This window comes from Panthera uncia, chromosome D2, assembly GCF_023721935.1.
Source record: "Panthera uncia isolate 11264 chromosome D2, Puncia_PCG_1.0, whole genome shotgun sequence".
Classification (NCBI taxonomy): domain Eukaryota; kingdom Metazoa; phylum Chordata; class Mammalia; order Carnivora; family Felidae; genus Panthera; species Panthera uncia.
Genome location: NC_064818.1, coordinates 82484406 through 82501212, shown reverse-complemented (window position 1 = coordinate 82501212; position 16807 = coordinate 82484406). Strand labels below are relative to the sequence as shown.

General features: G+C 45.0%; 1 protein-coding gene across 2 annotated transcripts in view; it reads right to left on the bottom strand.

Moving 5' to 3' along the window:
* Nucleotides 1-541: 541 nt before the first annotated feature.
* The window catches only part of GLRX3 (glutaredoxin 3), a 31579-nt gene continuing 15313 nt past the window's right edge, over nucleotides 542-16807 (bottom strand). Inside the window, exons 4-11 of one of the 2 annotated variants that reach the window (XM_049645902.1) lie at nucleotides 16174-16375; nucleotides 11144-11316; nucleotides 10843-10904; nucleotides 8702-8759; nucleotides 6918-6970; nucleotides 4223-4262; nucleotides 4036-4128; nucleotides 542-793 (exon numbers count right to left, since the gene is read on the bottom strand). In XM_049645902.1, the coding sequence (XP_049501859.1) occupies nucleotides 743-793; nucleotides 4036-4128; nucleotides 4223-4262; nucleotides 6918-6970; nucleotides 8702-8759; nucleotides 10843-10904; nucleotides 11144-11316; nucleotides 16174-16375 (732 nt within the window). In that variant the 3' untranslated portion in view covers nucleotides 542-742. The remainder of the gene's footprint in view (nucleotides 794-4035; nucleotides 4129-4222; nucleotides 4263-6917; nucleotides 6971-8701; nucleotides 8760-10842; nucleotides 10905-11143; nucleotides 11317-16173; nucleotides 16376-16807) is intronic. The other variant, XM_049645903.1, reaches the window with a different exon arrangement.

The window sequence follows — 16807 nt, the reverse complement described above, 5'->3', positions numbered from 1 at the left end:
GACCTCAGGATATTCTCAGCCTATTTAAGGGCTAAATCGATGCTTTCAGCATAATGACTAAAATAAACTGTGGTGCTTAACACAAACTGACGACTGTCATCCCCCGGCCTACCCTGTTCTTCTCCTTGTTCTGGAGCACGTGAGGGCAACGCGCTCACGAGAAATCACTTTCCTCTGGCCCGCCGCCCACTAACACACCGCCGGCGCTGTCTGAAACGAGTCTCCACGTCTGCAGAGCCCTACATGGCCTGTGCGATCTCACCAGCGCCTCACACAGGGATGCTGTCAGAGGAAAATTTTCAGTTGAATTTTTCCAAGCTGTAAAGCGATCTTTGGCCATTGAGGGGAGCCACTGGTTTGGTCTATGAGCTGTTCTAAGTATTAATGTGGATTTCAGACAGCTTCACAGTTCTGAATTTCCTGAAACCTGCCGTTTCTGAACTGCTACAAGGTGCCCACGTATTTCGAAAAAGAAATTTAAAGCAGGCTAATTACTACATATTTAACATCACCGTAAAAACACACCTTCTTTACACAAGTATTTTTAATTGGATTTTGAAGATGTTTATTGCATTCTGTTTGGTGGAAAAAACAAAACAACACATACATGTATTTAGCACAAGCTTGTGAAATACACAGAGCGTAACGGGGTGAGGCGCAGTCTCTGCCCCTCGCCCACCTCTGAGCACGGAGCTGTGGCCAAGTGGTTCCCGCAACAGTCGGGCGCTGAGCGTACAAGCCTCTAGTTCTCTCCTTTCAGTACTGGTAGCAGCTCACCGTTGTCTTTCAGTTCCTAACGACGAAAACAGAAAGCAAAAACAACATGTATGCGGACAGATGAAAAATGGAAACGTCTGAAGAACAATCACAGGTTGCATCCGTTATCAGAGACCAGAAGAAACACTTCACTGGATTAAAACTCTAGCTCACCAACACGCTGAAACTAACTATTATGCCATAAACACTATCAGATTACAGAACTGAAGTTTTAAAAGGCATTCCAAAACCAAAGATTGATCAGCATTAACAAACACAGCAATTAGAGCAAAACACCCATAGATAGCCCCACGGGTGGTACACAGGCTTCACTGTTTCAACCCAGCCTGGAAAGGCCGCAGTACTACGAGCGTAAAAGTGTACATGTAAAGGCCAAAAACCACTAAAAAGACATACAAATCCAGAAATGTTGTGTGCTATCTTGCAGATTTAAAATCTGGAACACAGCCATCAAATTTAAAATGTGACAATAAATGATGAATGAGATTTTCTAGTTTAAGACAAACATTTAATCTGATGTAAATTTGCAGGTTATTACTAAGCAGCATGAACATCCATCAATAAAACCACGAAAATCAGGGCACCTCGCTGGCCCAGTCAGTAGAGCATGCGACTCTCAATCTCAGGATAGTAAATTCAAGCCCCACGTTGGGCATGGTGCCTACTTAAAACACAAACACACACACACACACACACACACACACACACACACACACACACTAAATTCCATGTGACTTCATCTCTGGTTAAACCCCATCAGGTGTGATTCTGTCATATAAACTCAGACAACTCTCAGTGATGTTCTGGGATCTTCCAACATTAACTCATTAACAAGCACACATCCTACTGCACTAAAGGACCAGGCAGGACTTTTCTGAGCACGTGACCTGGAGGGCAGGAGGCCATGCTGCTCACAGAGAGGCCCAGAAGCCTGCAGGTGGAATCTGGACTCAAGGACTCACGAGTTGTGACATCACATGCAGATTACCTAACTTCTCATCCGTGTCCCCTCATCTGACGACTGAGGACAAGGAACTCAGGGTGCTGTGAGGACGGCCTAAGCACTAAGGCAGCCTGCCTGGCACACGGGGATCGCCATCATCATCACCACTAATGTGCACCGACCTTATCTAAATATTCCCTCTGTAAACAAACATTCTGCAGTAGTGATAACGTGACCTCACTGAATATGTACTAATTAGTTGCTATTTTTCTCAAGACACTAGATTGACTGAGTCATTGAATTACCGGTAAGTTCTTTATCTAACCATTCAACAACAAAAAGCACTCAGTGCTCTCAAAGGCCAGCCAGAATTAACCCACCTGGCAACTAGGACGTTTCCACGGAACTAAAGACGGAAGAACCGTGCTCTGTGGGAAACGGACTAAAATGGCAACCTAAGAACTGTTCCCAGTTATCTTCTCGGGAGAAAATGTTACCAATATCACAAATGTCCAGATGTGTCTTTTTAGCAGGTGAACATCAAGAGTCCTGTAACATCCTGTTTTATACCTAAAACGAAGTTGCCCGCACAGCTCGGCTTTAGAATTAAATGAGATTGATCGATTGTTATCTTCCCAAGAGTTAGCAATGGCTAAGGTACAGGCTATAAAACATTCAGACAAGAACAGGCTCGGGAGTATTTGGGTTTGAAGACTGTGTCTTAAAAAAATAAAACACATATATAACATAACAAATGCAGATCTATTTTTGTTGCTTCAGGGCTATTCAAGAGCTACTATGTTAAGCCTGTTCTTCTCCTCCAGGAATGAGACACTTTACTAGTAAAAATGCCTCACTCGCTGCCTTCAGAAGCGCCACGTCAAACAGCACTCCGCAGCAGACGGCACGCCTGCCCCGTGTTCGCCACACGTCCGGGCCCACAGAGCTGATGTCACTCAGCACTGGGCTCGAGTCCTCCCAACAAGACCAAAGTAGGAGTTAAAACTTATTTTAAAACCTAACTAGGAGCAGTGCTGCTCCCGGGGGGTTAGCACTGCAGCGTCCCTGCGGGACCAGGCTAAGAAACAGCGTGTGGCACACATAGGCACTATCAGGTGTAAGCGCCCCAAGAAAAGTCCTGCCCACTGAGCATTCGCGGAGGGTTTCCTTAAAGCAAACTAAACAAGTAAATTAATGGTCAAAGATGTCAAGGGTGTATAAGAAAAGGTATCGTTTCTAAACATGCTTACGATCTGACAGAGCTAACCGATCTCCTAGCATCTGAGGCCAGGCTGGACGTGGGGAAGGCCCACAGCAGCCTCGCACAGTTCTGTTAGGAAGCCGGGGTCAGGGGCCTCGGGTCTGTCACACAGCTGACAGGACCAGGCAGCACTGGGTGTCAGGCCTCCTGCCCGTAGCCCGGCACTCTTCACTCCATCACCCCAGTGCATGTAAGGCAAAATAACACAAAAATACAATACAACGTAAATATAAAAGGACAGAAGAACTTCAGGAACAGGAGCGAAATATTTCTGGCTTCAAGAATCTATACACGATTCATCGACAACAAGGGTCCTGGAGGGCACAGAACACATGTAACTATGGAATACAAGATATCCAAAGCAGAGGGGGGACGAGGAAAGAAAGGCTAAAAACATGGAAGACAGTTCCATCAGATTTAGTAGCGTGGGAGTAAAAATCACATTTCGAGCTTGGCCATAATCAGAGCATCTTGGAAGGCCAAGTTACAGTTCTGGCCTTGGCCGGAAGCACTTCGGGAGAGGAAGGAGGTTGTGCAGAAGACCCGGGGAGGCAAGAAGGCCCCACAGCAGGGGGTTAGGCTGGCTCAGGGGACGGGTGAGCACAGCCTGATCCAACAGGGACAGTGGGAGGACAAGGTACTAGGGACACAGAAATGGTAACACGGGGCGAGTGCCTGGGTGGCTCAGTCAGTTGAGCGTCCGACTTAAGCTCGGGTCATGATCTCGTGGTTCGTGACTTGGAGCCCTGCATGGGGCTCTGTGCTGACAGCATGGAGCCTGCTGGGATTCTCTATCCCCCTCTCTCTGCCCCTCCCCCACTCGTGCTTTCTCTCTCAAAAACACACATGTAAAAAGTAAAAGTAAATAAAAAAATAAAAATAAAAAAACTTTTTAAAAGAAATGGTAATCAAAAGTGAGCCAGAGTGACTGGACAGGAGGCCAGGAAGGAAAGGAGTCAGGGAAGCTCCAAAGTTTCTGTTCAATATGAAATTGTAATTTTCAAACATGCCAACATTTCCCATCTTTAGGATGCCAAATGAACTCCGACCTTACCTTAACAATATCCAGACCTCCAACAAGTTCCCCTTTCACATACAGCTGAGGATACGTGGGCCAATTCGAGAAAGTTTTTAACCCCTGCCGAACCTACGGAAACAAGAGAAACTCTGAAACCTTACTATTAGACCCTAATGAGTAAAACTAAAGGCAAAGGGTGAGAAACATAAAACACAGAACTTACTTCTTCATCCTCCAATATATCAAATGTCTCATATTCAACACTACAAAAAGGAGAGAACATTTTAACAGGAAATAGTTGTATTAAACAAAAATTATCAAGCCTACTTGGTGTTTTAAAAAACAGTCAGGAAAAGTAAATTGTTTCGTTGCTAATGACATTCACTATAAAAAATGGAAATGACTTTACTTCTCTCAATCTGTCAGGTAGGTACAAATTCATCTGGACTTTTCTCTAGACAATACTGGATTAGACAGGGGTCAGCACACTTTTTCTGAAAGGGCAAGGCCATAAACACGCAGGCCCTGTAGGCTAGTCTCTGCATCACACAGAGGCAACCACACAGGGCAGACAGGAGTGGGTGTGGCCGTGTGCCAATAAAACTTTACTTAAGTAGCCGGCCAGCTGCAGTGTGCCAACCCCAGGTTAGACCTGTACCCCAAGTTTACACGAGTCTGTCCTTAACACTCCGTTCCCAGCCCTCACCCCCGGAGCCGCCGCTTCTGATGTCCTGGAAGCTGCTCAGGGAGTGGGGAGCAGCTCTGACGTCTGACCGCTCGCGGACACCCGGGCTGGGCCGGACGCTCACTGCCCAGGACGATGACGCTGCCAACAGACGCCACCTTACAGAGGTGTGCATTCCCACATGAAAGCGAACTTATTTCAGAACACACATGCTGTTTTCAATACGCACAAACCCGTGAGAGTGGTGTGGATTCATGCTGTACAATGAACTCTACTTGTTATAATGAATGAAAAATCGCTGCATGGAAATCCAGCCATATCTACTCAGAAGGACTTCACTGTTTGGTGGTCAGGGAATCAGTATGAATGTAGGACTGAATTCCTGCAGGGAGACTGCGGAGATACGTGCAGTCCCACAAACTGGCCAAAGAAAACGCCACACATAAAAGATAAATTTCGGGTTCCATAAAACCAAAACCACCTTCACAGGGAAATCTCACTCAGTTAACAAGTTCCCAAGAAAACCGTTCATGGTGCAGAAAACAGTCAAAAAAACAAGATGACAGGATAAATCAGCACCAAGTACCAACAACAGGACTGTCTGAAAGCAAGAGAAGATTAAAAAAAAAAAACAAAACAAGACCCAATGTAAGTTTCCCTTCAGGTTGAACTAAAGGAGGCAGATCTAGTCTGAACAGTACGATAAACGCGAGTTACAGGTCCACAAGGGAGCTGAGAGGCACCGGGCCCACGCACGTGCAGGTGTGTGCGCAGTCACGACAGCCGATGCATCTCCTGAAAGTTCTGTGCACAGAGTACCTCCGTACCTCCGTACCTCAGTGTATGCTCGGTACACGGCCCCTCGAGGCATGTGTCTTTGGGCAGAGAAGGCGAAGAGGGGTGTAAGAATGGAGGGGAAGGAATAAAAAGCCAGAGCTTTCTCCACAAACTGACAGCTCTCAGCAAGAGGACAGTCTGTTCAAGGTGAAGAGCGGCAAAGGTCCCCACGGCCCCGCTCACCGCAGAGCCGACTGCACCAGCAAGTCTGCAGCTGGGAGCGCTTTGTCTCCAAAGAAGCCCCTCTGTTCTGGGGAGCAGGTACTTGCAAATCCAAACAGGATCAGACAGGTATTGGGCGACTTTCCACCGAACATACGAGCTGAGACGGCCCGATGCTCCTGTGCCCCGGCCTCATGGCCTTGTGGAGGAACGCCCTGAGGGGACACGCTGTCACTAGAGACAGGTGGACTGAGCGTGTCACACCGGGGAGCTGTGACAGAAGACAGAGAACGGGGCCATAAAAACTGATGACCAAAAGCAAGCCAGCCTCTGCTCTGTCCTCGGGCAGGGTGAGGAAGGTCTGGCTAGAGACCATATGACAAAAGACTCTTTAGACTCTCCTCTGTAAAATGTCACCATCAATTGAAGAAATCAATCTTTGCTTTTCATGTCCCCAGAGTTGTATTTAACCTGTGCTACTCAACTGACTACTTTCAACCATGCCCACGAATGTCTAAATATTTCAAAAGATTACCTTCCCCACGACTTCAAAGAAATGGTTAATCTCTTTAAAGCTATGGCTAAAAAATTAACTTAAAAACTAAATAAAGCAAGCTATGGCTAGCATAGTAAGAACATTAAAAAGAAAGTGTTGTGAAATAAGTAAAATAATAATAATAATAATAAGCAAACACATTTGATAAACTCTACCGGATATGGGCAAAGGATCTCCAAACAAGTGGTTTGTTTCTAATCAGAAAAAAATCAACTGCAATCTTCTTACCTGGCAGCATTATCACTGAGCAGATCAAAAGCATGAACACAGCCTTCAATTTACCCTGCTTCTGAGATGCACAGAATGACCTGTACATGGGCCCTATGCTTTGATAAAATGTTGAAAACTAGAATAGTTTTTAAGGAAATTAAAAACCTCTAATACATTTCCCTAAAATATCTTTGTGCGTGTTCAAGAACTCAGTTATTAACTTTCCTCTGGGAAAGCAGACAAATAGTTATTCCAGTAATTGCCTAAGAAGCTCCTTTATGTTACCAATCAGTTGATACTGTCCAAAAAATCCTCTTGTGGTCTAAGTTAAAGCATTCACAAAGCACCACAGCAAAAACAAATAGATAAACATATACAGATAGAGCCACAACAACCGAAAGGCATCAGTGGCAGGACGGAAAATTGGGAGTTTCTTTAACACACCATTTGAAAACAAGATTTACCTACCCAGTACTATTTAGTATCTCCAGAATCTGTTTGCTGAATCCACATTTTGCTTCCTAAATTTAGAAGGGGGAAAAAAAAACACACACACATGTAAAGATGGATTACATTTCCTACTCAGCCCACTGGCCTGGTCCTGTGGACGCTCTGTCCCTGGGACACAGTGGGCACAGCGCACTCTAGTGACGAGCCTCCCAGTGCCTCTGGCATCACAGAGCAGTGGGTCAGCTGGGATTTCAGGAGGCCACCAATCCCCACCCCACCCCCCTTTCAAGTCCTGACCCATCCGGACATGACCCTGGACTCCCAGCCCACAGACTTCCTTCAGGCTCTACCCACCGGGGATGACACGTGTCCTGGTACCTGACAGTCTCTGTGGTGACACGGTCCTCAGAGGGGAACCTTGCCGCTCTACCAAGACTCGAGTTCCTTCTCCACTCGCTCTCAGATGACCTCGCCTCACCTAACCTTTGTGCACTGAGCGGGATCATCACCTGCCTGTTCCCAACTGGACTTTTACCCCCCAGTTTTTAAAACGTATCTTTACGTTGTAGAGTCACAGAGTGCCAGGCTTCTCTGAGGTTATGGAAGGGCAAGACGGTTCTGTCAGGCCGCCAGGTCCCAAATCCTAGCGACCCTGGAGGGAAGACTCGGCACCCCATGCATTCCTCAACAGCGCAAGTAACTCTGCTCCCAAGATGTATGAATACTTGCTGACTTCCAGAAACAAACTCTTTTGGGAATAAAAACCTGCTTTAAACAATCACCAAGAAGATATAAAAAGATGACTTTACCACTACTGGGAATTATTAACTTCCTCTATTTTGTTTTAATAAAATTAGTGAACCAGTCCAAGAATCTAGGTCCTGATCTGTGATCTCAGCATGCTGAGACATATATCACCATTTTCCCGGTTCCTGCTTACACTGTAACAGTTACGTTGACGACTTACGTTAACTAGCTGGTTTTACTGTATTAGTTATGTTAACTTTCACACTCGCTATCACAACCTCGTTCTCCGGGAAGCACACTGACCACTCACACAAGGGGCCGTGAGGCCCTGGGAGGTGAAGCAAGCAGCCCAGGACGACGGAAGAGACAGACTGCCGTCCCTCCGTTCCACCAGCCTCGCCCCCCAGGGCTTTCACCTCCTCCCCTGGGCCACGAGCCAGACTCTGTCCCACCTGCCTACCTCTGTCACTGGCTGAGAATAAAGGAAGGGAACACAGCCCGGTTTCTGGAGATCTCCGTTCTAGTCCAAATACAAATGATAATCAGCTTTGCTCAAGCTGCCGGTGGGAGTGCTCTTATCTAACTTGGTCCTCCAAACGATGCACAACCAGTATGCTCCTTCATCCAACAAGCTCCAGGAACCACCCCATTACAAGTAAGAACTGCCAAACTTTCACTCAGTCATCAAACCGGTGCCCCCGAGAGCGACAAGGCTCCCTGTGCCCGGGACGCGTGTGGACCAAACTGCTCACTACACGAGCCCAGGGACTCAAGTGGGGACGAGACAGCAACTAACAGAACCAGGAGAGGGTGAACAGTGTCGACCAAGTTTGGCAGCAAAGAGAAATGCACCCCGCTGAGATGTTGATGATGAAGTCAGGCAAGATGTGGATTACTTTGTTTGATCTCCATAAGCACCAATTAAGGCCTGGATAACTTCCTGATGCCACTGTAGCTTCATTAGCCACAGCCAGGAGGAAAGATTTAAGCGTCCCCTAGTTGCGGATGTTAGCATCAAAAGAAATTACAAATAAAACCATTTTTGAGTTCTTTACCTGTTTGTTTCCTTTCATAAAGAGCATCACAGAAGCTTTATTTGTCAGTACTTTGAGCCTGAAGAGAGAAAATTGATATAAAATGGCTCAGCTCAATTATTAAACACCACTTTTGCTCCGCTTCAGGAGTAACATGCATATTTGAGGGATAGCAGGATGATAGTTCACAGCTTTGAGTGGTATTAAACAAGCAAATGCATTGACATTTTCCTTTATTTCATTCTCTCCCTGAGCCACCATAAAACACAATATGGCTTTTAAGGCAACGAATGTTCCTTCGAGTTGCAATTCAAGCCCATCAACTCACAGCACTAAAAAAATAATAATAGCCAATTCAGTAAGGAATTGTTCAGGAAGGGGCCTGTACCCTGAGCCCACCCACAGTTTCCAGAACTACATCTTGTGGGCTCCCTTCTCCGCCACGAGGCGGCACACGGCCCCACGCTCCCCGATGTTCACAAGGTCACAGCGGGAACGGGAGGTGCTAAGTGCCAGAACACCAGCTGCTCACATCAAACGCCCCTGTCTTAACTTCGCGTTTCACGCTTCGTACGATCTTCCAAAGGCCATCCCCCACTTGCTGTCAGGAGCGGCAGCCGTCTGCGTGCCGCCTGAGGGTCAGTCACAAACCCCAGGACAGTCGGCGTCAGGACAACCTGTGGTGGTCACGTCACCGGATCCTCCTCCCACCGGTGCTCTGGGTCACTCACAGCTCAACACCTCCTCAGAGAACAAAGTGATCACAAACGGAACACCCAAATCCTGCTCAGAGCTTCGTCACGTACACTTCCGGTAGAGTACGATGGGCGAGTCCCAGAAAAACTCAGAAATAAAGAATATGGTGCTGATCGCCATCAGTCACCTGCAGCGACCCGACTATCTGGGCCCGGGAAACCAGAACAAGTGCTTCCGTCCGACTCATAGAGACGTCGCCAGAGCCAGGAACTCAGGCTCTGGCCCCGTGCTTGCCGGGAGCACTTCAAGCGATTACTCAAAATGCAAGCGTGTCTCTACAGAACTCTCTATGTAACTCCAGCTATCTAGTCTGAGGCCACAGGAAATACAGACACAGCACGTTAGGAAACGAGACGGAAGGCCTGATGAAGACGAGGACAGAAACAGCAGCAAGACAGACTGAAGGCAGATTCTAGCGCACACAAAGCACAGCAGGTTTCTGAGGCCACTTTGCCTTCGTGAGCCACCCAGGTTATTCGGCAAAGAACACAACTGGGGACCCAGAGTCAACACAGGCACTAGGAGACTCACTGTCCTACCAAAAAGGCAGCAAAGGGTCTAAATCATTTGAGAAAGTGTGGCACTTAAAGGTCAGTTTGACACATATGGGACACTATTTATTAATCAAGGACAGATAAATGAGGTGCTTACTATTAGACACTTTTATCTCAAAATGCTGAATGGCAAGAAAACTACAAGGGGAGGTTTCGCCTTACAGACTCAAGCCCCAACTACGAACGGCTGACACACGGATGTATTTCAAAATAAATTCTTCTTTAAACCTCTACATTAATTCAAATTTATTACAATAAAAATCCCTGTAAGTCTCCCTACAGGCCAAAGTCCAAAATTTCCATAAGATAAGATCTTTAAAAGCTGATTGAGATCCTTCATAAAACAAAGACCGATTTTTACAGCTCCAAATCTCCTTGAATTTTAAGTTATCGTGGTTAGAAAGGCAGCACGAGGCCCCCAAAGTGTTTACGCGGGTACCACACGCGCAGCCCTCGCTCCTCACACTGGACACTCTTCACAGCCCGCGTCCGGATGATGCTCAGAGGAGGGGCTGTTACTGAAGGCTGAACACCGGGGCCGCTGGAGCCTGGCTCCGAGATGCAGAGAAGTAAGTAAAACTTAGTCATTCCACTGAGACAATGACATTTCGTTCTATAAAAACGAAGAATATCTTCCACGTGCTCGTTAAATTGGCACAAAAATGTCTCCGGTGCAAACGAGACCTTCCCAAGTTCGCACGACTAGTCTGACTGCAAACAACACTCTTATGACCTCGGCACACGAAAACAAATCCCTCGTTTCTATATGGAAAGAGCAATGCAAAAACCAAGAATTAGGAAATATTTTTAAAGTAATAAATGGTAGACTATTTGACACTTTTAAACACTTACCTTTCTTCTAACTTGGGAGCTTTGGGGCAAATTGTATCTAGTTCGTCAGATGCTTCCAGCTCCTGAAACAAACACATGCGTAAGTTTAAGAAACGTTCACTACAAGCCAACTCTCCTTGGTCGCGCCCTGACACGGAGTATCAATCGACCATGTCATCAGAAACACTTTGCATATACTCCGGATTCATGTTCGTAAATGTAGAGATTCTTAAGAAATTCATACTTTACATCTATTACAGCACTTATAAAAGTGTGCTCTACATGAACATTCTTTACAAGGTACAGACTTCTCAGTTCTAACCTTGATTATATCAAGTCCTCCTACGAGCTCCCCAGACACATAGAGCTGGGGATAGGTAGGCCAGTTGGAGTAGGTTTTGAGGCCCTGACGAACTTCTTCATCTGAGAAGATGTCAAAACTGCTAAACTGAATATTGTGTTTGTGAAGGATTTCCACCATCTGCTTGCTGAAACCTGCATAAGAAAAAGAAAATAAAGAACTTAGCTTCTCTCTTACACATGATTTTAAATTAATTCACAACACACATTAGCTACTGAACAAAGATGTCTGCCTCAATCTCACCCGTGATTTAATTAGCATGGCTACAGAGCATGGAAAGAGAAAACAAATTCCAACAGCCCCTTATCTGACCTTGAAGTAAACCACGTGTTCAAGTGGGGCTTACAGTTTAACACATTTGTGAATTTTTTAAAAAGTCTCTCTTTATCAATGTTCCTCTTCAGTATTAGGCATGATTTTGTTGTAGGAGAAATAAGGCTGGCCAGAAAGCCCCAGAACCTGCCCCACCCACCAAGGAGACAAACAGTTGAGCCCTGGATGGCTACCCCACCTTCCCGCACATCCCCATCAATCAGGGGACGGATTCGGATGCCTCCACGGTCCCTCCCAGCCCTGCGGTCTGTGAGTCTATGAGAATGAACACTGGATGGGGGAAAAAATCCCAACATTCATTTTTAACCACTCCGTGAGCATACTGAATCCCAACCGTTTGGTTTCTGTTGCTCTGGAAGTACTTCCTGAGTGTCCATTTCAGGAGCTCTCAGCCTATATGATCTTTAACAGAATAAAGTATCTAGGTCGAGGAGGAATGGGTTCTGTTAGTGGACACTGGATACACTGAGTTTCAAAGCTGTCTTTGGTGTTGTTACATAGGAACTGTCAACAGGCTGACAGTGTCTTTCTCATCTGGTGCTGTTACCTGACAGTCTCCTTTTTAAAACTATTTACATTCCCCAAAGTATGTAATGTGATTTTTTTTTTTTTTTTTTTTTTTTACTGCACCGTAGTGGCAATCTTATGTTCCGTGATTTTATTATACTTTTGTGACACATTTCTGTCCTGTACTTTTTTGACATCATTTTCTTATTATGACATTAGTACTGAAGAATAAGAGTGTGAATACCAGTCTTTTATAAATCTATTCGTCTTGTCTGAAAAGAGGATATTTTTCTTTCCATAAGCTAATTCTTCCCAATTGTTTTTCAATACTTTGTACCACTTTACTCTTTTCACACACCATCCTTCTTTTCAAACAGTCATAATTCACTGGAAAATGACCTGTTCTTCAGGTGCAAAATTCCTATAGGATTTCACAGCATCGGAAGTATTTTTAAATAAAATCAAATCATAAAATTCAGTGTAAGATTAATTGCAAGAACAGGCTTCACCTGGTGTCCTCCAAAAGCACTTTTACTATGAAAACGGGGATGTACTACTGAGCTCCAAACAATTTTCAAATCTACAGTTTACTGAGATGAAGCACTGGTATTTGTACGGCATACAAGTTGCTTTCCCTACAACTGAAGTGTTAAGTTCATGTACAGCCTGAAGTAAAGCACTGATTCTGAAATTTTTTTCGCTCATCTGGGAGTTCATTAGTAAACAGCTAACGGCTGATTGCTGATGGTTATTCTGTTACCAATATATTAACTCATTTCTACTGTAACCGGCTGAGGAAAAGCTTTCTTTTAGCTTTAGGCAATTACATGCAGACTAGAAAGATTGATGGGGAATGTTCAGTTTTCAAGGGTTAAAGGAGCAGACTGGAAATGTTATGCTTAAGGATAAAACAGTGAGAAGGCTTCATTCCAATAACAAAATATTTACACACTTTTAAGAAAAATGTATGCACGCAACACAAATATTTAAAAGTAGAAGAACCACTTGGCTGTCACAGAACCACCGTTTCTGTCTGCAGTCATTTCTACTCATGACAGAAGGCACGAACAATAAGCCTGACTGGTACATTTCATCTAGTAACAATAAAACCCTAAAGCCCACTTCTCAACCTACAATGTTTGTGTCGGATTTAAAAAGAAAACCCTGTTAGATGACTTTTGCTGCAGAAGAAAGGTCTGTCCCGTGGTTCAAATACCCTTTGCTTTGCTAAAAGCTTTGTTAACTGAAATGGATACAAGAATTCCCAAATAACTTAATTAACCTGCATGTTCAAGGATTTAACATTCTGTTTAAAAAGATGTACATCTCAGTATGTCTTGAAAATCTGCCTAAAACACGAGAGCCCTCTCTTTCCTGTCCTCCTGAGGAGCACAGAGTAAGAATAATCTAGTTCTTTGACGACTGACACCCTATCACCACGTCCAGCTCCTAACACACTACCCAGTTCTGCCGGGAGAAGCCAAAGCTGAGAGCCACAAAGACAGGGTGTGAAGTGTGAAAGGGCTGGGCTGAGATCAAGCGGGGCTCCAGGGCAGACCCTGAAATGGCTCTCAAGGTTTCCCTGACAGAAAATTTAAGTGTTATACATTCATGTTTTCTGATTACCCGAAAGCAAGGTGGGGTCGGCTAATCAAACACCACCGCAGCTCCGCTCCACAGAGGGGGCCCACGGGGAGTACCGGCTGCCACTGACAGCAGGGCCTTCCGAGGGAATTCTTTCCCAATATGGAAATACCAGCCAGTGGCGTTCGCGAGCACTGACGGTCACTGCTTGTACAGAGGAGGCTCTGCTTGTACCTCACCTCGGATGTGCGAACACAAGAGCAAAACCTATTTTCCACTAAGTGGGCTCAGAAAGGAAGAGGGTGAAAGTCGAGTACATTCCTGAAAGAGAACAGTTTCCAGATGAAGAGTCCGTGTAGCAGGGCACACAAAGGGGGACGCAGAGCCAGAGGAGCATCAATGAAGGAAGTGGCAGGGTACAGGCACAAGAAAGGCACCTTCTAACTGATCCTTGAATAGATGTTTTATTCAACAATACCAACATTCTAAAATGATCTATTTCCCATACGTCACTTACTTACTATATTTGATACAAAGACATGTTGTTACACAAATCAAGACCTTAGGAAACAGAAAAACCTGTCAAAAACATAGTTATAAAAATTATAAAGAATAAAGCAAGTACTTGTTTGAAATGAAACTGTACCTGTTAAATTACATCTATCTAAAAATCTTGTTTGAATTCCCCAATTACATCTCTCACTATCTAGATGTCTGTAATTATGTTTTTCAGATTGTTCCAAAATGTTTGAAAGCTTCTTTTTTACTCTCACTTGCTTTTTATACGCTCTTCTAAATGCCAGTTAACATACAAGTGACTAGAAATGCATTATAAGTTAAGTCTAATGAAGAGGTAAGCAGAAAAATGGCTATTCCTCAGGGTGATTCTAATTTATTTGAATAATCATACAACATTTGATTTGAAGAGGATCCCCAAGACTGGCTCCAACCCCAATGCCACCAAAGGAAGGACCAAAGGCACAGAAAGGGTCACTGACCTGTACCTACGTCACCAAGGGTGGCACTGGGCTGCAGCCCCCCTGCTGTGACACCCGGCCACTGTGCCTCCCCCTGCTGCCTCAGCACACCTTCCCCAAGCTGCGGTTTTACCACCTGCCGATCTGGTGAGGTCACCACTCAGAAAAGAGTGAGAGGACGGTCCTGTTCGAACCCAAAGAAGAGAGCACTGTATCGGCTTTACTGCAGGTTTCCTACGTGGGAACCTGTCATACAGGTGCATCCACGTGACAGCCAGTTCCACTACTCGTCACATTTCAGTGAAGGCACTGAATAAACCCCGTCAGGCTCACGTTGTAAGTCCTTGTTATTAGGTCACCACAGAAAGCACCAGAAAGGATTCTCCTGCCTGACAGGGGAAAGTAAACCAGCCACAACCTCTATTAAAAACAAACAACCACAACAGAGACTGACTCTTGCTACCTGGAGTTAACTCTGGTAGAGACAGAGTTTGCTTTTCAATATCTAAACAGCAAGCATCCTTGGACATGTAAATGCCAGCAAGGAAATTTTTCAAGTAGAAGTGAGAGCTAAAGGAGCCTTTTATCGTTTTAAGATAGGACTCAACATGAAACTTTATCTTTAAAACTGGACTTTTTCAGAATCTAATATGTCATTTGCTAACCATATAGGGAAGAATTTACAATTAAAGCTATGCTAGAAGCTAGGTTATTTTTAAAAAGTCACGCTGGACATGCAGTAATCTTATCAACAGCACACTCAATTTTACTGCCACCTATCTGAAAAAAATTCCCCCCTGTATAGTTGAAACAAACGGATTCTCAACAGCATCATCAAAAGGCATTAAATGCTCAATTATGAAGCATAATAATGTTGTACTAGGCATAGTAAAAAGAAAATAACATAAACCCAATACCAGAGGGGTCAAATAAACCCTAAAACTTACTTCAGGAGAAAATTACAAGCGTATATATACATGTATATGTGTGTGTGGGGGGGGGGGGTAGGTGGGTGGGTGTATACATACACAGAAAATAAGAGCACCTATAAACTGGAAATGACAGCAGTAGTTGAACACTAGTCGCATAATTCGATGTGCGACAACAGGGAAGGCCAAAGTACAGGGGGAGACACAGAACCACCACCAAAATTCTGAAAAGTTTTAAACCACTCAATCTGGGCAAGGTGAATAAAAAGAGACTCCCAAGAGAGACAGGAAACCATTAACAGCAAAAAGAACTGAACAGACCAAAGCCCATTCACACAACAGCAATGCCCTCCCAACTCTGCTCCCAGTAAGCTGAGTGGCTTTCCGTCTCTGGATGCTTATTACATAAACAAAAATCTTCAACTGGATGACTTCTAAGAAGCCTCTGGGTTCTGAAATTCTCTGCGTCTGTGGTGCAAAACAGATTCTCACCACCTCAGTACAGAGTGTCAGCGGGAATCAGGACCTTCCGGATTTCCTAAAGCCGTCTCCACACAGGCGAAGGAGGGACGGTGCGACAGGACCGGAGCACGCCCACCCAGCCGCACCCCACGCCGGTGGAGCCCACTTTGCTCGCGTCCGTGTGAAAGCAGCTTCTTACCACAGCGGGGCTCCTGAGGAGTCCCCTTCATAAACAACATGCAAGGGGCAGCATGAGTTAGTTTCTTCAGGCGCAGGTTGAGGTCTTCTTTAGGATGCTCATTACCGCTGGGTGGGAAGGAGCCGCTAGATGCGTGTCGCTGAACTTTTTTGGTCAACTCTGGGGCGTGTGCACCATCTAATCGGTCAATTTTCTGAGAATTCTGAAGTTAAAAAAGTCATTTAAAATACGTGTGGCACAAAGCTCCAAAATTATAACAAGCACGAATCCACAGCTCTAGCTGATTGTTAAAGAGGTCAACGCTACTTACTATTAGGTGAGTTTTTAAAACTCTGATTACCAATTGGCGGAATGCATCTCCATTTTAGAAATATGTAACTGTTTTCTTTCATCCCCTTTTTGGGAACATACTAGGAAAACATCGCTACACCTCAAACCAGATCAGAGTCCAACCTTAAAGAGAAAAGATTTCCTCCACCCTCGTGGGGATTAATCTGTTACTAAGTACAAATGCAGTATTTGGAGGAACTGTGGGGACACTCGGGGGGTGCCCTGAAGCACAGATTTGCACCTGCTTCCTAAGAGAGTCATTAATCAAACCAGGACCAGCCAGATGTTCCATTATGTCCAGGCA